This window comes from Patiria miniata, unplaced genomic scaffold, assembly GCF_015706575.1.
Source record: "Patiria miniata isolate m_02_andy unplaced genomic scaffold, ASM1570657v1 HiC_scaffold_10, whole genome shotgun sequence".
Taxonomy (NCBI): Eukaryota; Metazoa; Echinodermata; class Asteroidea; order Valvatida; family Asterinidae; genus Patiria; species Patiria miniata.
In genome coordinates, this window is record NW_024037048.1 from 17976391 (window position 1) to 17996363 (window position 19973).

Here is a 19973-nt window from a genome sequence, read left to right on the forward strand (position 1 = left end):
ACTCCCAAGGGCAACCCCCTATCAAAGTTAGACACCAAAATCTTATTTCTAACTCAAGTTATCATCCGGAAACCATTTACCTTTATCTCACCATGCTGACCTTGACCTTTGACCTTTTGACCCCAAAACCAATCCCAACTTGCCTTCTCCCAAGGGCAACCCTCTTCCAAAGTTAGACACCAAAATCTCATTTCTAACTCAAGTTATCATCCGGAAACCATTTACATTTAACTCACCACGGTGACCTTGACCTTTGACCTTTTGACCTCAAAACCAATCCCAACTTGCCTACTCCCAAGGGCAACCCCCTACCGAAGTTACAACCCCAAACAACATTTCTAACTCAAGTTATCATCCGGAAACTAAGCTGCCCGGACGGACGGACGGACGGACAGACACACATACATCCGGACGGACGGACGCCCTAGGCGATGACAATACCCCTCGAGCCTCTCGGCTGAGGGGTAAAAACGGATAACGGACTTCGAATCCAAAATCCATTCTCGACAGCAAAACGGAAAACGAATAACGATTCCCACTTCCGCATGCATGATGGGAAAATTCGGACTACGAAACTTTTTCGCAACTTCGTCCCCAGGGTTAACTTTATTTTGTAACTTTCTTTCCTGTATTAAGTACTTGTCAGTGCGTACAGCTCAACACTACGTAAACGAGATTGTATATGACGCCGTTAATTGTGAAGAGCGCCACCTGTTGTTTGGTTATCCGATATCAACATTATGGATAATGTAGCGGTAGGCTAGGCCTGTACATCAGGTAAGTCTGGACTATTTAGGGCCTACTTGTCAAAATTCAGCTTCCTTTCGGCGTACTGGAAAGATTCCCATATCTGGACATTACTCAATTTTCCCTTCAGTGATTTATGCCACCATTCCTGTTTAAAACGTCCAAAAATATTGGATTTAGCAGGGAAATTTGTTACCAAAAAACTATAGTCGGAGTCCCTTTACTTTAGTTACCAGCGAGGTTTCGATTACGCACGGTTAGCGGAACGACGACTTTTAGTGGCTCTGACGTCATCACTTTTTGTGCGTGCATGCGCAGTATGACTTTTACACTATCGGTACAGTCTGTAAATCGTCGTCAACACGAATAGCAGCTCTGCTAAACGTAAGTGGAAACGGATAGTAAAAAGTCAGTAATTTTGTCTAAATTTGAAGCGAAAAGCACAAGTAATGAATCAGTCATTATAGTTTAGAATGTCAGCATTCATGTTTGATTGGGTATGATGTGTGTTATCTGTATTTTGGTTGTGAATTTTTGTCTTGCAATGGAGGGATAAATTCTTCTTGTAACGTTCGTTACGTTCAGCCTTGTTTAGCATTAAGTGAGTGCACGTAGCCCAGGCCTATGCGCTTGGCTACAGTACAGTACACGATTTTTACTTCACTTAAGAAGGCCCAGCCATTTTTGTTCAGGGTGTTAATTTTTTTTACCTAGTGACGCTGAGCTGACATTGACAAAATGCAAGAAGTTGCACGCTAAGGCCGAATGAAAAAAAAAATGTTTCTCGTCCGGGTTTTTGAAAAAAGGAGGAAGAGGGGCTTTTTATTTTTAATTTTTTTTCAAGATGGCCGCCATTTTAAAATTTCTTGCAACCGTTGGTGTTTTCACTGTTCAAAGACACTTTTTGAAATGCAAGACAAGTTGGACAAGAGAATTAAGTGAACATATTTACAGTGACAGTGTCATTTAGTTGTTTTGGTAGGCCGCTATTGGGATTTATTTTCCGATGAATTTGTGGACTTTTTTGGTGTTTTTTACTGCATTTTCCAAAACAAACAAAAAATTCCAGGCGGCCTCCAAAAAGGAAGCGGTTGAGACGAGAAACATGGTTTTTTTTTTACTTCGCCTAATAAATCTTTAAAATTTGATTGAAAAAGAAAGAGTGAGAACTATGCCTCAGCTAGTGCTGCTGCTAGTGCTAGGCCTAGGGTAGTCCTAGTCTATGGCCCACACTGAGTAGACTCTACATGCTGGGTTGACAATTTTTTTTTTTAAGAGTCAAGTTCACCAGAAGGAAGCACGGGAAAGTCCTAATTTTGGGGGAATATTGAGAGGTACGGGTAAGTGAACCCACCCTTCGCGTATTAGTTGGAATGATTGCACTAAAATTGTTGGTTCTTTTTTATTTTCAAATCCTCAACTTTGGGAAACAATATCTGTATGGCCCAGAATGTAGAGTCTACTCAGTGCGGGCCATTGACTAGGGCTAGGCCTAGGGTAGGCAGGGCTACCTAATGTTAGGCCTACGTTTTGTCTTCCAGAATTTTGTAAAACTTTTCCCAAAAACATAACTTTCTTTTTAATTTTGTTTATTTGTTTTAATTCTTTCAGAATTGCAATGAAGACTGCTCGATTTTATCCTGGCCTGGACATTGTACTCCTGAGGGAGGCATTGGCACTTTCAAGTGAAGACGGCCAAGGACTTTCAAAGGAAGCATGGGAAGTAATCCACAAGAACATCAATGATGCCATCAAGGCCAAACATATTTATGTTACACTAAGGGCGTGCAGAGACAGATACCGACATCTTCAGGATTGTCATAGAAGAGCAGAAATGAGCTCTCTTAGGGCGTAAGTAGCTTTTTCATTTTTTTGAATCCAAATATTTTTTTAAAAAATGGTTACAAAATTTATAACAATAGACCTTCCTATCCATCATTTTCCCTGTACAAAGTATTCAAATTTAGGGGCACTCTATAGATACGAGTGCTCAATCTTGAGAATGACCCTGATGGTGTTCTTTGCAATCTGCAGAATTTGCACAATCTAGGATTTCCCTATTGAATACGAGCCGAGTGTCTGGTAATGTTCTAATCTTAAAACATTTACCTTTCCAGCTCTGGTACAGATGAGGAATACAATGAAAGAATACAACTCCTAACAGAACTTGCTGACTTTGATGAGGAAAGGAAGTTGGCACAGATAAAAAGAAAATCTGAAGAAGCTGAAAAAGAGAGGCAGGGTGTAATCATACGAGAAGTAGCGATGAAATCCCTATCTGCAACGAAGACCAGGAATGATGACATAACAGGTAATTTCCCGTGACCTTAAATATAATTTGAACATTATGTTGGATGGCATGGGTGGTGTAGTGCGTAAACCGTTCACCTCTCACCACTGTTGGCCCATTTTCGATTCCCGGCTAGGCCATAATGTAAAGAAGGTTTGATATTTTTTGGGTTTCCAAAATTTGCTTGGTATATATCCCTGTTATGTGATTTTTGTCTTTCCTTCCACTATTAAACATTTACATGTTATTAATAAACCATAATAATAATAATAATAATGTTTTTCTTTTTCGCTTTGTATCTTGTGTATCATAACACTACAAATATTGGATGCACATGAGTGCAACGTCGCAGATTCTAATCAGGAGTTGAAAGCTGGACTATTCCATTTCACGAATCACGAGGCGCAGCGAGTGAAATAGAAAAGCCAGATTTCACTAAGCGATAATATTCTGCTACATTGCACGAACAAAATACATTCAATATTTGTTTTATATCACTCACACATTTGATATTTTTTCACAATACTGACACAAACTAGACACGGAAACTTGTTCAACCCACACTCGGAAAATTCTACAAACACCCTCTAAACAACTTGAACGACTCCACACTGGACACCAACCTTGTCACTTGCAGCACGACCTTGTCTTATTTGGACAAATGGGCTGGGAACAAATATTTTGGAGACGACGCTGAAAACACGGGTTCAATGTCCACAAGCGTCCAATACTTATTTTAATATTGGACGGGCCTGTCCAATGTTGTTTTGGAACGATATTACGCGCCGCGACGTGTCATGGTTATAAATACATAGCAAAGTAAGGAATGACACGTGACATGTGTCCCACCAATCAAATGACAAGGATCTGTGTGTATGGTATATAATATTAGTTATCACACAAGCAAGAGTGGAATACGGGAAAATATACCTTAGTACTTCTGCATCCCATATCCAACTCTGCCTTCAGCCTCCTTGGATATGAAATGAGATGCAGATAGCACTATTTTTCCATATTCCACGAGCACACGTGATAATGAATTTATCTTCAAGCAAACTTGACAGGCAGATGGAGTTAGAACAGCGCAATTAATACGCAGAGTGCGATAAGCCATCCAATTCTATATAAATATCATACTGTTGTTGCCATGGATTTATCAATCAGAATCAAGGATTCAAGTTTGCCTGAAGATAATTATGTAGTAGGCTAACTAGAATGCCCAATGTTATAAAAATCACTAAATTCTTGCATATTCAGGACTCATAGAAAAGACGGCTATGTAAATTATAAAATCATGATAAATAGTTCTCCAAGGAGGGTGGGTCCAACTGGAAGTAATTACTTGTCTGATTTCCATAGACACAAGTATGGCAGTTAGTGAGAAGCCCGCCGACCAGGTAGTACTTTGCAACTGGGGATAATAGTACTTTCAAGTTCTTTCGAAAGTCAAGGAAGGCGAATAGTTTGATCATCTTTCCAAATTCCCACTCAACACATTCTCGCACTGATGACATTCTTGAGTTGAATTCTTGCTCCTCAGCTGTTACGTTTGCCCCTTTGAATGGAGCTTGTAGATAACGTCTGAGTGGATACGCAGGATCCCCGTAAAGTGCAAATGGCAATCCATTTCTATCGGTCAGATTTCTTCTCTCAAATTCTTGTAGAAGTCCACTCATGCGAAGGAGAGCGCTGTCATGTCTTCGCCCCTCTACTGGGCCGTACAGATGTGTAATCAATCCACAAGGTAATACCACTGACTGGAACTTTAGGGCATGTATCCTTTTGTGCCCATTATAGCACACTCGCTGATGATGAGTTGGCCTACAAATTGGGCGAACTGTCCCATCTATAAATCCAAAGCAATTCTGCAAAGGTGCCCCTTTGTCATGAATAACATCCGCATAAATTTGTAGCTGTGCACGATCTAGCCATGGATTATCAAGGGATAGAAATCGATGGTGATGCAAATCATACAAAAGTTCAACGGTCTCATTGATAACCAGTGAAAGTGTGGATTTTGGCCTCCCGAACAACTCCTCCAAGTCAGAAAGGCGATTTGGGTAAGCAAATCTTCTGAGTACCATGCAAAGAGCATCAAGACCACTGCAAGTGGACCCGTTCTTTAAAATTAGTTTCTCAGGAAGTCCAAGTAAATCTCGTAGCCGGTAAATGTCATCCTTCAAAAATCTGAACTTATCCAAGCACTGATTATTTGTAAGTGTCACTATATCAAACCTGGGCCACTCTGGATTGAATGTGACTCTCGTTGGTATCGGTGCATTGGCCAAGAGGAGGTACATCAAATCGTTATCTTCATCTTCAAGTGCAAAATCAAGTAGTCTCATGGGCGCTGCCATCTTGAAGAGTGCGCCCTCAACAGTTATCCTAAATGTAACCGTGAGGTCATAATCGAAACCCTTCTGCTTGTCGCGTCGGAACGACTGCGTACACGTTCGTGACGTGTAGCTAATTGTAGTCGTGCACACTAACCGTTCGCAATCGAAACCTACCTAATATCGCGGTAATCCTTACTTTTAGGACCCCATTCCTATATACATGATATAGGAAGGGAAAGACTCACCAAAACAGTTGACTAAATGACACTCAAAATTGACTTCTTGGCACATCTGAACAATTGGCAATGACACCTTCTTGAATATCAGCAGGTTTTTAATTTTGTGGAAAGAGGGCAGGGCTTTGTCTTTGATTTATGAGGGAAATTCAGGGGTAAAAGACGACGATGACAACCAGAAAACAGACTCAAAAACCAAGATGGCAAACGTGAAAGCTCGCTGCGATGAAAGCTCGATGCTGATTGGCTGATAAAAAATAAACATCTTATTTATTTTTAGTCTGGTTCCCAAAAGATTCAGGGGTACAACTATAGAATGCAGGGCCACTTTACTCTACATCCGCGCCTCCGTACGGCTGCGTGGAGGCGTGGAGCCGCAGTCGACCTACCTCCGAAAATCGATTGCCGCAGTCGACCTACCTCCGAAAATCGATCGTGGAGTCGTGGGATCAAAATAAGGACAGCGCATAAAAAAATAAAACAGCACACCGTGTAAACTCAATGGCGCCCCCAATCACCAATCAGTAGACTTGTCACAGTAATTTTTCTTCTCCTTTCGGGGAAGGGCAGGGTTTTAAGAAATCATCCTGCAGGGATATAGTCTGTCCAAGTTTAATCAACTTGAACGTTACAGGGAAAATATCAGACTTTATTCAGGGGATGTTTTGGTAAAACATTCACTATGAAAAAAAAAAGTTGAGATTATTATAAAAACCACAATTCCCACATACCGCGATAATAGGGAGTCCACCTCCATTCGCACATTCCGAGCATGTCTATTTTCACAGGCATTTGAAAAGGAAGAGTTATACAACCTAAGAGACAGGACAATTTGGGAAGGTTAGCGGGCAATCTCCATTCCAAACAAGATCACATGATAAGTACCGCGATAATACGGCGTTCCATCCTACATGCTTACTGCCACTGCCAGCATCCTACTGTCTGAAAAAATACCAAGGACATTTCACTTAATGTCCAGAACTCCAGGTATGGAATCTTTCCGGAGTATTTTTTAACCCTAACCCACCTCGCTCCTCCACAATCCTTCTGGTGGTTTTGGAGGATTCTAGAGGATTGAGGATGAATGGTGATTGAATCAAATGAGGATTCTGGAGGATATTGAGGATGAATGGTGATCGAAGCACATGAGGATTCTAGAGGATTGAGGATGAATGGTGATTGAATCAAATGAGGATTCTGGAGGATTGAGGATGAATGCTGATTGAATCACATGAGGATTCTGGAGGATTCAGGATGATATTGAAGCACATGAGGATTTTGGAGGATTGAGGATGAAGCCCGTACGATTTTAACTTATAAGATCTTATAAGATTCTTATAAGAATCTTATAAGATTCTTGTAAATGAGTAAGAATCTTATAAGATTCTTACAAGTGAGTAAGAATATGGTAAGATTCTTATAACATATTTTCAAGTCAGAATTTCTTCTGATAACTTCTTATTGTTCCTGAGGAATTCTTATAAGAGACCAAAGTTTGAGTCAGAATGTTAAAGAATTCTTATAAGAAACCCTTTGAGTAAGAACTTGGCAGGGGGTCTCTATAAGAAACTTTGTCAGGAAGTATTATGTTACATAAGCTGGCTGCTCATGGGCCACAAGTAGGTCACATGACACAGTGACCTTGCATTCCAGAGATAAACAGTCAGTGTGGGAAATTTGAAATTTGCAGTCAGTATTAAGTGCAGCAGTGTTGAGTGCACATATACTGGCTTGCAACTGAGGACAAAAACTGTACAAAACTGGGTCAAAATTGTGGATATATTCCCTGACATGGCCTTTGGACATGATTTTTTGTTCATGTACACACTTAACCTGTACATGACATCCAAAATAAATGTGTGCTGGACCGATGTCTGCATGGAAGTCTCTGGAAAGATTGCTGTCAAGAATTGTCAAGAGTCAACGCTCTCAAGCCGTTTGCAATTGCAATGTTGTGCACTGCAACTGGTAAGTCTTCATGTACATGTACATGGGCATGTATAACACAACGTGTACAATTAGGACATTATTTAATTCTGTATGTGTTAATGCTTAATTTGACTGCATTACATGAATCAGGTGTCTTTCAAATGACAAATTAAAACTTAAGCATGGAAAAGGAATTGAAAAAAAAATTAATTAAACTTAATGACGCTTAACGCTCAGTTTATTAAGCAACTTCTGGTCATAAGCTAATACTCTAAAAAAAAAAATGAAAACTTGTTTTTACATTACATTTGTATATATTAATTAATTCCAAGTATTCTGTTTTTCATTTCAGATAGAGCAAAATTGCAATTACATGATTGTGGTGGACGAAATCCTTACGCAAAGTCTGGATTGCATCCACGACAAAGGTCTAACCATCAAGCAGAAGAAATCAAGACATCATCAAAGCCTGCATCTCACTGATCTTGACTACGTGGACGATCTGGCCCTCACGGCTGATCATCTGTGTGATGCTCAAGACCTGTTAACATCTCTCGAGAATGCTGCAGCCAAGGTCGGCCTGTTTCTTAATGCAAAGAGGACCGAGTACATGACCATCAATGAGGAGAGCCACTACCCAATATACACCAGTGACGGCACCCAACTTAAAGAGGTCAGTGATTTCAGGTACCTTGGGTCCTATGTTGCCGACAGTAAGAAGGACTTCTTCACTCGCAAAGGAATAGCTTGGAGTGCCTGTAACAAGCTTCATAACGTCCGGCAAGTGCCTGTAACAAGCTTCATAACATCCGGCAATCAAGTATAGCACAATCAACAAAGCTGGCCTTCTTCAGAGCCTGTGTGGAGAGCATTCTTCTCTATGGAGCTGAAACCTGGACCATGAAGAAAGAAGATCACCTTGATGGCACATACACCATGCTTCTAAGAGGGTGGAGAACATCTCATGGTTTGAGCACAGGACTATAGAACAGATTTACGGAGACATTCCACCTACATCTCTGCTATTGTTGCTCAACGACGAGTTCGCTTTGCTGGCCACTGCTGCCGTGCTGTAAACCAGGACATATGATCTGATGTATTATGTTGGAGACGTCCATGCCGCAGAGAACAAAGACCCTTCACTACATTAAGTATCCAGCAATCGAGGACGCCTATTGTCTCTTTTTTGTTTGTACTCTGACTTTTCAGGGAGACCTATCTCCCACATGTTTTGTACACGATTGTAAATATGGGACCTCTCGGGAATTGGGGACCCTATTGTCCTCTATTGTTCAACATCCCATACTGAATGCAAAAACGAACTCATGTACATGTATGTATGTTGGAAGATGTTAAGTACCTTTTTTGGAATACATTGTATTTTATAAATCAGATGACTGGTTCTGATCACTTTATTTAACGTGTGGTAAAACCAAACGAAAATAATTATTGTATTTCAACTTTTCCTCTGAAAGCTGTTAATTATATGATCAGTTTCATGTGTTGTTTTGTCCTGAAACAAACTGTAAGTATTAAATTAACTCTTTTAGCCTACTTTTACTGTCCTGGCATCCATTAATTGTTGAGGTGTCATTTTTTTAAATATTTATTTCATCAGCAAACACAAGATTTTTTTGTTAGTCATGGGTTTTCATAGATGTTTAGTAACGAGCATGTCTATTTATGATGTAGGTTTATAAGAAAAGTATTACAATATTTTAAAAATTTTATAAGATGTTTAACATCATCTTGTAAGATTTTAAACATTTTATAAGATTTTATAAGATTCTGTGACTATATTCTTATAAGATTTTTATAAGATTCTGACAAGATTCTTATAAGATTCTTATAAGAGTATTTTGTAGGCCACGCCAGGATTCTTATAAGAATCTTATAAGAATCTTATAAGAATCTTATAAGATCTTACTAATTTGCATATAAAATACTTATAAGAATCTTATAAGATTCTTATAAGATTCTTATAAGATTCTTATAAGAAGGTTCTCAGATTCTTATAAGATTCTTACAAAATTCTTATAAGATTCGTATAAGATTCTTATAAGATTCTTATAAGATTCTTATAAGAGTATTTCGTAGGGGCGTGACATCGTGAATCGTAAGGCCAGACTAGCCTGGGAGTTGTACCTTAAGATGGAGACGTCTGGCGAATCGTTCAGCCTGCTGTAGCTCATTGCCAACGACGGCTACAAGGTAAAACATCATCCCCTATTTTAGTCTGTTGTATGTTTGGTCAAGATTTTGGCATTAGCCCCAAATTAGTATCCAGTCACTCAATCTCAACCTGCAGCCGATTTCACGAAACAGATTTGTCACTTCGTCCAAACGCAAATCGTAGAGGAGACATAAATCTAAATATAACGCATGTGTAGAAAAGAATGCAGTATCCAGACACTACTTCAGCAGTTGTGTACAAAGTCTATGGCGAGTCAAGAAAACTTTCCAAGTATTTCTGAACAAAGTTGGAAATGTTTCTCAGTCCCAGATTCATGTTTGTGAAACATTTTTGCAATGACTGATCTTTATTGAGATGATGTGTGAAGACAAAAGTGGCGTCTGATTGCAACATTGTTTTCACGTGTAAAATCAACGAGAATACGAACCCCCGTCAAAAAAGAAAAAAAGAAAGATTTGTTGCACATTTACGACTTTGTGTCATTAGCTTGAATAAAGAAGGATGCACTTTTGTGTCACAAACTTTGGTAAGCATGTAGAGGGCATCATAAAATATTAGAATAGCCAAAAATCCCAAACTGCTTAAAAATATTGATTTGGGACAAATTCATCACTTTGTCAACACTGTGACGATATGATCGAAAAGTTCAGGTTTGTCATTCGGAATTCTGATTTTTTTTGCTCGACTTCAAAATATAATTGTCACGGTCTCTCGATCCTCAAATCTCATCTTTTCTGTCGGTAGATGGCCAGTTCTACTATGCGACCAAGGCTTTCGATGTCCTGGAAAGATTGGACCCCAATCCTGAATACTGGGAAGGCAAGCGAGGGGCGTGCGTGGGCGCATTCCAGCAGATCATAGCTGGTCATGAACCAAGGTGGGTGTCATCTCTGTCAATCAGCAGTGCACACTGACCAATCAGATCAACTTATGGTCAGGTGACCACACTACATCTATCAAACAGTGTGCACTCAGGCTGACATATCACTCCGGTGCTCTACCAACTGAGCTATCCAGCCCAATGTTGGCGGTTCCCTAATTCTGTCAAAGGGGCGCTAGTCAGAAGCCCTCAACTTGCATATGCCATGCAGCCAGGGATCACGCCCAAAGTCACGATGCAGACCTGGCAAATATCAAACAGGGATCACTCAGAGAGGATACGGCTTTTTATTACAAATTTTCATGAATACTTCTCAACTTCTTAGCCCTCTAGTTCAACTTCATTGATTTTTATGGACTCCTTTGTCCCCATATTCTAAAACAGCTTTCATTTTCACTATTAGGTTTTGCCCTTCACTGACGTATAAACACTGTATACTCAGTGCGTTACCTCCCGAGTGAAATTTGGAAAAAATCACTCGGTTGGGACTTGAACCCATAACCTCCTGCTTTCTAGTGCAGTAGTCTTACCACTGGACCACCGAGCTAACGGAATCGGTTGGCTGGCCAGTCAACCTATCCTGCAAGCTCGTTGGTCGAGTCCTGGGTTCGAATCCCACCCAATTTATTATTTTTCCAACATTCACTCGGGAGGTAACACACTGAGTATACAGTGTTTTTACATCGGTGAAGGGCAAATTCTAATACTGATTAATTTACATCACCCCGACGCAAAGTCCATCTTGTTAATTCAGATTAATGTGCACAAAACCCAGTGAAGTTCAAGCCACTAGATTTTTGTCATTTTTTTCCCTCTACAGAGAAACACTGCGAGACATCCTCCAAATCTTGCGCAACACCGGTAACCCACAGGTGGAATACATCATCCGTGTCATGAAGAAGTGGGCCAAGGACAACAGGGTACCAGTTTCCTGAGGTGGTCCCTATCCTAGTCTTGAGATTGTTTAAATTTGTACATTCCAAAAACCCCTGCTTGCAAAGGGATTTTCCAAAAATATAATATTGGAACATGATACTGTTGATTAAGAAGAGCATAGAGCTATATTAAATTACTAAAGTGCTAAGTCGATGTACAAAGTCAGTAATGCCTAATGGACGCATCCATGTTTGTACACAAACATGGATGCGTTCTGTGGTTCTATGGAGAGCTAGAAATATTGTATGTATTTTGTACGTCTATTTACATATCTGCGTTTGTATTCCATACCAGTGCGTTATCGAAGCCAATACGCCCAAAACCGAATTGCACTATCAGCAACTGGACCAGACGATTGAAAAGAGCAATGCTCATAGCATTTTTTTGAAAGGCACATCTAGAGTTGGAGAATGTGTGATAGCTTTGCAGTGTGAGTGGTGGCAGTGTTATCACTTTTGATTTGTGTTTTCAAAATTGCCGTCAATATGCTTGAACCGGATCAATTGTATGTGGTAACAGGCATGTTTTGGCTGCCATTTAAAAAAAGGAAAAAAAGTGATATCACCCATAAAGCTGCCACCGCTGCAATGCTGTCACATATTTTCTGACAAGAGGGGTGCATACCTTGCCAAAAATCACAATGAGCATTATTGCCCTCATTTGATACTGACCAAACCCCCACACTGATGGCTTATAAGTGGGTGCCTATGAGGGCAGAGATGGTGTGGTTGATTTAGCTGCTTTGCTCCGACTTGTAGCCCTGTATATCTTGAGTGGCTTTTAGCCTTGTTCAGGGCGAATAGGCATAAAAAAAAACAAGTCTAAAACCCGGATGGGGATCTTTCTGAGTGAGAAGATCAAGAATGACTACACGTGTCTCTGGTTGGCAAGATGCTGTGAGTATTACCGTCAATTGTGAATGACGTTTCCTCTTCCAACTTCCAAGTTGCTAATTATGAGAATGAATCCACCTGTTAAGCCTCAACTCATATTTGACCACTCTCAATTGTGACTGCACAACCAAATGTCCAACTAAAGTCACGACACGTCGTGTGCATGCATTTCATGTACTGCTGGAAAATCCAGAGTGGCATTAGGGAGATGCACATGTTGCCCATGTGTGAGGTAGACTGAAGGGTCTCTAACAATGACATAACCAGCATGCAATCATCGCCCTGATCGTATATTAAGGATGTGACTTTGCTTTTCATTGTGTAAACGTTAAGCAAATATTTTTAGAACCGTTTTAAACGTTTAGCCATTGACAGTGGCTTTTGCCTACCCATTATGTCTGATCTGCAGACCGGCGTGATTGACATGGTAAATCAACAAAGGTTGACATAGTAAATAGCAGGCAGTCGTTGATAAAGTAAAAATGTAACTACGTGTTCCCCAAATGTAATCAAGTTCTACAGTGCTTCTAAGGTTTTTTACATTAAGTAGGTTTGAAAACTGTGTTAATTATTTGTGCTATTTGGGTTATCTCCAAGGAAGATCGCGTGAACGGAGGTTCCGTTTGTATAATTCGGGTTTAGTTTAAATGTTTTGAACAAATTGTAAGCAGATTTAAAAGTTTTTTTGTTTAAACGTGTAAACATCACATGTTAATCATATACTTGCCATGTTGGATTTGTTTTGTCACATTTTAAGCAGATTGTACGACAGAAATTTGCTACATTGAACATCCCTCTTGGCTCCCAAATATTGTACACAGTTACACTGAGCATTGCTGGCCGAAAATTGCTGAAACGAGCATCCACTGAACCGAACATCTTTTGTGGACCCCAATGTGTTTTCTTACAGCAGTATCCTATGTATTTATAACCTTTCTTTGTGTTGTTTTCGTTGTTCAGACATCGTGAATCGTAAGGCCAGACTAGCCTGGGAGTTGTACCTTAAGATGGAGACGTCTGGCGAATCGTTCAGCCTGCTGTAGCTCATTGCCAACGACGGCTACAAGGTAAAACATCATCCCCTATTTTTGTCCGTTGTATGTATGGTCAAGATTTTGGCATTAGCCCCAAACTAGTATCCAGTCACTCAATCTCAACCTGCAGGCGATTTCACGAAACAGATTTGTCACTTCATCCAAACGCAAATCGAGGAGACAGAAATCTAAATATAACGTATGTGTAGAAAAGAATGCAGTATCCAGACGCTACTTCAGCAGTTGTGTACAAAGTCTTTGGAGAGTCAAGAAACTTTCCAAGTATTTCTGAACAAAATTGGAAATGTTTCTCAGTCCCAGATTCATGTTTGTGAAACATTTTTGCAATGACTGATCTTTATTGAGATGATGTGTGAAGACAAATGTTGCGTCAGGTTGCAACATTGTTTCCCACGTTTAAAATCAACGAGAATACGAATTCCGGTCAAAAGAGAGAAAAAAATGATTCGTTGCACATTTACGACTTAGTGTCATTAGCTTGCATAATGAAGGATGCACTTTTGTGTCGCAAACTTTGGTAAGCATGTAGAGGGCATCATGAAATATTAGAATAGCCAAAAATCCCAACTGCTTAAAAATGTTGATTTGGGACAAATTCATCACTTTGTCAACACAGTGGCGATATGATAAGAAAATTCAGGATTTTCGTTCGAACTTCTGATGTTTTTTGCTCGACCTCAAAATATAATTGTCACGGTCTCTCGATCCTCAATTCTCATCTTTTCTATCGGTAGATGGCCAATTCTACTATGCGACCAAGGCTTTCGGTGTCCTGGAAAGATTGGACCCCAATCCTGAATACTGGGAAGGCAAGCGAGGGACGTGCGTGGGCGTATTCCAGCAGATCATAGCTGGTCATGAACCAAGGTGGGTGTCATCTCTGTCAATCAGCAGTGCACACTGACCAATTAGATCTCAACCTTTGGTCAGGTGACCACACTACATCAATCAAACAGTGCGTACTGACCAATTACATCTCAATTAGTATATCACTCCGGTGCTCTACCAACTGAGCTATCCAGCCCAATGTTGGCGGTTCCCTAATTGTCAATGTCTCTGTCAAAGGGGCGCTAGTCAGAAGCCCTCAACCCGCATATGCCATGCAGCCAGGGATCACGCCCAAAGTCACGATGCAGACCTGGCAAATATCAAACGGGGATCACTCAGAGAGGATACGGCTTTTTATTACAAATTTTCATGAATACTTTTCACCTTCTTAGCCCTCTAGTTCAAATTCATTGATCTTTATGGATTTTTCCTTTTCCCCCTAAATTCTATAAACAGCTTTCATTTTCACTATTAGGTTTTGCCCTTCACTGACGTATAAACACTGTATACTCAGTGCGTTACCTCCCGAGTTAAAGTTGGAAAAATCACTCTGTTGGGACTCGAACCCATGACCTCCTGCTTTTTAGTGCAGACGTCTTAACCACTGGACCATCAAGCTTACAGAATTGGTTACCTAGCCAGCCAACCAACCCCGTAAGCTCCATGGTCGAGTCGTGGGTTCGAATCCCACCCAAGTGATTATTTTCCCAACTTTCACTCGGGAGGTAACACACTGAGTATACAGTGTTTATACATCGGTGAAGGACAAATCCTAATATTGATTGACATCGCCTCGACGCAAAGTCCATCTTGTTAATAGCTTTCATTTTTATGTGCACAAAACCCAGTGAAGTTCAAGCCACTAGATTTTTACCATTTTTTTTCCTGTACAGAGGAACACTGTGAGACATCCTCCAAATCTTGCACAACACCGGTAACCCGCAGGTTGAATACATCATCCGTGTCATGAAGAAGTGGGCCAAGGACAACAGGGTACCAGTTTCCTGAGGTGGTCCCTATCCTAGTCTTGAGATTGTTTAAATTTGTGCATTCCAAAAAACCCTGCTTCGCAAAGGGATTTTCCAAACATAAAATAATGAAACGATACTGTTGATTAACTTAAGAGTGATTTGTTCTTCACATTGGGAAATTTGCCTTGGAATATTTCTCTATTTAGCTTTGGCAAGGTGGCTATGCAGGAGAAAACAACAGTTCTGGAGAGAGGCTAGTCTCTCATGGCATAAACAAAGTAGGCTTGCCTAGTTAAGCTGGACTCTGTGACTCAGTCAGTGACTTGGTGACTCAGTCAACAACTCAGTGACTCGATCAGCGACTCCATGATTCAGTCAGATTTGGTCAGTGACTCAGTCAGTGACTCAGTCAACAACTCAGTGACTCGATCAGCGACTCCATGATTCAGTCAGATTCGGTCAGTGACTCAGTCAGTGACTCAGTGAGCGACTCAGTGACTCGATCAGCGACTCAGTGATTCAGTCAGTGACTCAGTCATTGATTCGGTCAGCGACTCGGTTAAGGAATCACTCAGTGACTCTTTGAGCGACTCAGTGGCTCATTCATCAACTCAGTGACTTGGTCAGTGACTCATCGCGCAGTCAGTGATTTGGTCAGTGACTCGGTCATTGATTCGGTCAGCGACTCGGTTAAGGAATCACTCAGTGACTCATTGAGCGACTCAGTGGCTGTCATCAACTCCGTGACTTGGTCAGTGACTCATCGCGCAGTCAGTGATTCGGTCAGTGACTCGGTCAGTCAGTGATAATAGTGACTGACTCGATCAGTTAATACTCAGTGACTCGGTCAGACAGTCAGTCAGGCAGCATTGAAATGTTCATCATAATTATGAATGTTCACGTCACAAATGTTGCTTACATGTAGGACAACTCTACAAGTTTGTTTTCTTGGAGTTTCTGGGGCCTGTTTAGAGACAACCCAACGGCATGAGAATGGGCCAGGAATGGTTATTCAAGGAGGGGGGTAGTCATCTGTACGTAATGTAATTATACTAATTAATGGTTTATATTGATATGAATATACATGTACAAGTTTTCAGAGCACGTTTGTCAGGTAATTAGGGTGTAAGGTCCAGAAGGCATGAAACAAATTGAAAATAAGTGATTTGAACTGAGCCCAATTTCATAGCGCTGCTAAGCACACAATTTCTGCCAGCAGAGCCTCTCCGTCTGTATTACGGAGATCGTAAGCAGTAAACACAGCAAAAGGCATGCTGATACCTCAGAGGAACAATTTGCTTAACTTACCGTAAGCAGTAAACACAGCAAAAGGCATGCTAATTAATACCTCAGAGGAACAATTTGCTTAGCTTTTGACGTAACAATGTACATGTAGATCTCAATGCGTGCTGAACCGTTAGCACATCCACGCCATGAGTGCTTAAGGATGGTACAGTTCTGCTGTAGTAATATGAGCGCAACTTTTCTGGTAACTGTTAAGCAGCGCCATGCAATTGGGCCCAGGTTGTATTCAAGTCCCGAGTCCGCACAAATCCTTGAAAGTCAATCTTGTCATCTATGTCCCAAGTCAGTTTCAGAAATTTCAATCCAACAGAATCTTTCTCAAAGGCAATCTATCACATTGTCAATACTATATTTTTTTCATGTACAATATTGGGAAAAAATGTTGCAACCTGATACTGCTTTTTCTTCATAAAATCTCAATGAAGTCATTCATTGCAAAAATGATGATAAGACATGAATCTGGGACTGAGAAATACTTAAGAGAAAATTTTCTTGACGCTCCATAGACTTGACGCCGCTGAAGTGGCGTCAGGTTGCAACATTATTTTCCAATATTGTGTGATATTCTGACTTCATTTCTTTATTTCATCTGTAAAAACATTAAAAGTTTACTGCCTTTCATTTAAAAGGGAAGATACAACATTTGCAAACATCACAAAACGAAATGATCAAATTATCGCAAAATACCTTACTGGATTGTTGGGGAATGACAGTCTAAAGCATCCTGTAAAATTGTGGCTCCTGATGTGCTGACATTTTTAAGAAAAATTCCACTTTTCCAACGCTGGTCGGCCGACCAGTGTTGGAGAAAACTGGCTATTTTTCAAAAATTGCTCCGAATTTTTCATAATTAGTTATTCCGCATTTTCTTATTGATTACACACCTGTGAAGAGGGACAAGTCTGCTAGACTTATTCTTTGACCTTACAATTCCCCAAAGTCTATTAGTTGCTCCGTTTTATCTTATAAGTGGGGTCACCAGACTGCAAATACATGTCTGGTTTTCTTGGCTTTTCCAGCATCTACAAGCCCAAATGCGAAAAAAGTCTTTTTAACAGTATTTGCTATAACATACTAATCCTCCAAATCCATTTATTTCTGAAAATTGCAGCAAAAGCAAATGTTGTACATTCCCTTCAAGTCCGATAAATCTTATCTTGCAGTGTAAATATTGTGTAGGTGAATTTTAAAAGTAAATGTTACTTAAAAGATTGTTGAAATGCTGTGCATAGTTCTTTGAATAAAGAGATATTAAATCATCACAATAAATAAAAGTGAAAAAAATACCTGTTTGTTATTGATTTGTTTGTTTTCTTGGTAGTTTGTTTGTGATTCTGAAAACAAAACTTAATTCAATTTATTTAAAAGATAAGTTTAGTAAATTTATGTTTGGGCATGGGGCTATAAAAAGTTGGGAAGGTAAAAAAAAAGAATAATATAATTTCAATTTGTTTAAAAGTAAGCTCAGTGAATTCATTTTTGGGAAAGAAATTAAACAACAATACTATGGTGGGACTCGAACCTGAGTCGCCAGATTGGGAGTCCTACGCCGGTCCAGCAGACCATTGTCGCACTTAAACAAAGCTTCAGTTCTGCTTTATCATAACCGTAAGATAGGCTTATCGTGGCTTTTCACGTTGACGCCCATGCATGCTTAGACGTAAAATACAGTCTGACGATGTAAAACATTCGTTTGATTTTGGGTGTAGCTGTTCTAATTGATCTAAATTTAATTGGAAAAGGGTAAAGGGTGTCAACTGAGCTAAAATTGTGAACTTCAATGAAATAAAACTCGTACAATCCTTGGTTTCAGTACGAAACACACGTGTTCAACGGATGCAGAGAAGCCTATTTCTTTTGTTAAATTCCTTTGTTGGATCTGGCGTTAACAATAAAATGTTTCCATTGAGGGAACAGGATTAAACGCCGCGATCTTTTTTCACGCGTGAGTGCCTCTGAATGGGGAATATTGAAGCGGAAAATCACGAATTACAGCACTTAGGCAGCATTTTATCCCACATAATGATACTTTTTGAAGAGGAAATTGCATACTGAATACATCTATAGTTTCAAAATTCAAAAATTCGCCGTATTTAAAAAGTCGAGGAATTTTTTTTGGAAAAATTTCATCAAAACTTTCCTCATCCTAACGTAGGCGGCGCTATATATATTTCATTCTCATTGCGCGCATTGTTATCGCGCTAGCCGCCGCCCCATCTGAGTATCACCCGCTATCCACTGTACCCAATCTTATCCTAGCATCACAATTTCAATTTATCTCACCAATAAAAGTTGAATAGGTCTACAACTAAAACAATAGATAATTAAGGTCTGTGAAACAAAATGCAATCAGAATAAAAGTCAACTTTAATGGAACAAAAGAGACGCGTATAAGGATATTAATAAAAGGGCCCCGGTATACACATGAGCAAGAGGGAGGCGGGCATTTTGTTTTGTCGTGTGAGATGGGGGGGAACAAGCAAAATATTTTTACTAAAAGTTGTTAGTGGGAAAAATGTTTTTAAAAAAGGGTTATAAACCGTACATGTATACAAAATAGGCAGCCAGCCCCGCCCCCATCCCCTTGCAATGCCATACACACACGCTAATGCGCTGGCCAACTCTGGATACGGTGCACGTGCGAGAATGAAATATATATAGCGCCGCCTACGTTAGGATGAGGAAAGTTTTGGTGAAATTTTTCCAAAAAAATTACCTCGACTTTTTAAATACGGCGAATTTTTGAATTTTGAAACTACAGTTTTATTCAGTATGCAATTTCCTCTCCAAAAAGTATCATTATGTGGGATAAAATGCTGCCTAAGTGCTGTAATTCGTGATTTTCCGCTTCAATATTCCCTATTCAGAGGCACTCAAGCGTGAAAAAAGATCGCGGCGTTTAATCCTTTCGCCTCAATGGAAACATTTTATTGTTAACGCAAGATTCAACAAAGGAATTTAACAAAAGAAATGGGCTTCTCTGCATCCGTTGAACACGTGCGTTTCGTACTGAAACCAAAGATTGTACGAGTTTTATTTCATTGAATTTCAGGATTTTAGTTCAGTTGACACCCTTTACCCTTTTCCAATTAAATTTAGATCGATTAGAACAGCTACACCCAAAATCAAACGAATGTTTAACATCGTCAGACTGTGTTTTACGTCTAAGCGTGCATGGGCGTCAACGTGAAAAGCCACGATAAGCCTATCTTACAATTATAATTAAGTAGAACTGGTTGAGCATCTGAGCGCGTTAATGGTCTTGTGGACCGGCGTAGGACTCCCAATCAGGCGACTCAGGTTCGAGTCCCACATTATTTTATTGCTACTTAATTTTCTTCCCTTTTTTTACATTCCCGAGACATAAATTGAC

The 19973-nt window shown here is 40.0% G+C and overlaps 2 protein-coding genes, 1 long non-coding RNA gene and 1 pseudogene across 4 annotated transcripts; all 4 read left to right on the plus strand.

Annotated features, from left to right (window-relative positions):
• The first annotated feature begins 600 nt into the window (after positions 1–600).
• Positions 601–5075, plus strand: LOC119739205. Of its 2 annotated transcripts, none has more exons than XM_038214062.1 (4): positions 601–777; positions 2359–2598; positions 2865–3058; positions 4702–5075. In XM_038214062.1, exons 2-4 carry the CDS (start codon positions 2366–2368, stop codon positions 4767–4769), a joined length of 495 nt encoding a protein of 164 aa, XP_038069990.1. In that variant the 5' UTR covers positions 601–777; positions 2359–2365; the 3' UTR covers positions 4770–5075. The 2 variants fall into 2 exon arrangements, with proteins under 2 accessions (XP_038069990.1, XP_038069981.1); XM_038214053.1 differs by lacking the exon at positions 601–777 and adding an exon at positions 835–1131.
• A 1770-nt stretch (positions 5076–6845) lies between these two features.
• Positions 6846–9092, plus strand: LOC119739220. The gene is made up of 2 exons (XM_038214074.1): positions 6846–7577; positions 7891–9092. The coding sequence occupies exons 1-2, from the start codon at positions 7401–7403 to the stop codon at positions 8362–8364; spliced, it is 651 nt and encodes a 216-aa protein (XP_038070002.1). The 5' UTR covers positions 6846–7400; the 3' UTR covers positions 8365–9092.
• Positions 9093–9588: 496 nt separating this feature from the next.
• LOC119739229 lies at positions 9589–11472 on the plus strand. The gene is made up of 3 exons (XR_005272545.1): positions 9589–9749; positions 10477–10609; positions 11433–11472. It is a non-coding gene; the product is annotated as an uncharacterized LOC119739229 (long non-coding RNA).
• A 561-nt stretch (positions 11473–12033) lies between these two features.
• Positions 12034–15530, plus strand: LOC119734428 (annotated as a pseudogene).
• The last annotated feature ends 4443 nt before the right edge of the window (positions 15531–19973 follow it).

What these genes read in the sequence shown, in the direction of transcription:
- LOC119739205 (XM_038214062.1), top strand. Translation starts at nt 2,366, where the DNA reads ATGAAGACTGCTCGATTTTATCCTGGCCTGGACATTGTACTCCTGAGG. An exon ending in GAAATGAGCTCTCTTAGGGC is followed by an intron (nt 2,599 to 2,864) that starts GTAAGTAGCTTT and finishes TTACCTTTCCAG; the next exon opens with CTCTGGTACAGATGAGGAAT. An exon ending in CAGGAATGATGACATAACAG is followed by an intron (nt 3,059 to 4,701) that starts GTAATTTCCCGT and finishes AAATTCTTGTAG; the next exon opens with AAGTCCACTCATGCGAAGGA.
- LOC119739220 (XM_038214074.1), top strand. Translation starts at nt 7,401, where the DNA reads ATGGCCTTTGGACATGATTTTTTGTTCATGTACACACTTAACCTGTAC. An exon ending in AATGTTGTGCACTGCAACTG is followed by an intron (nt 7,578 to 7,890) that starts GTAAGTCTTCAT and finishes TTTTCATTTCAG; the next exon opens with ATAGAGCAAAATTGCAATTA.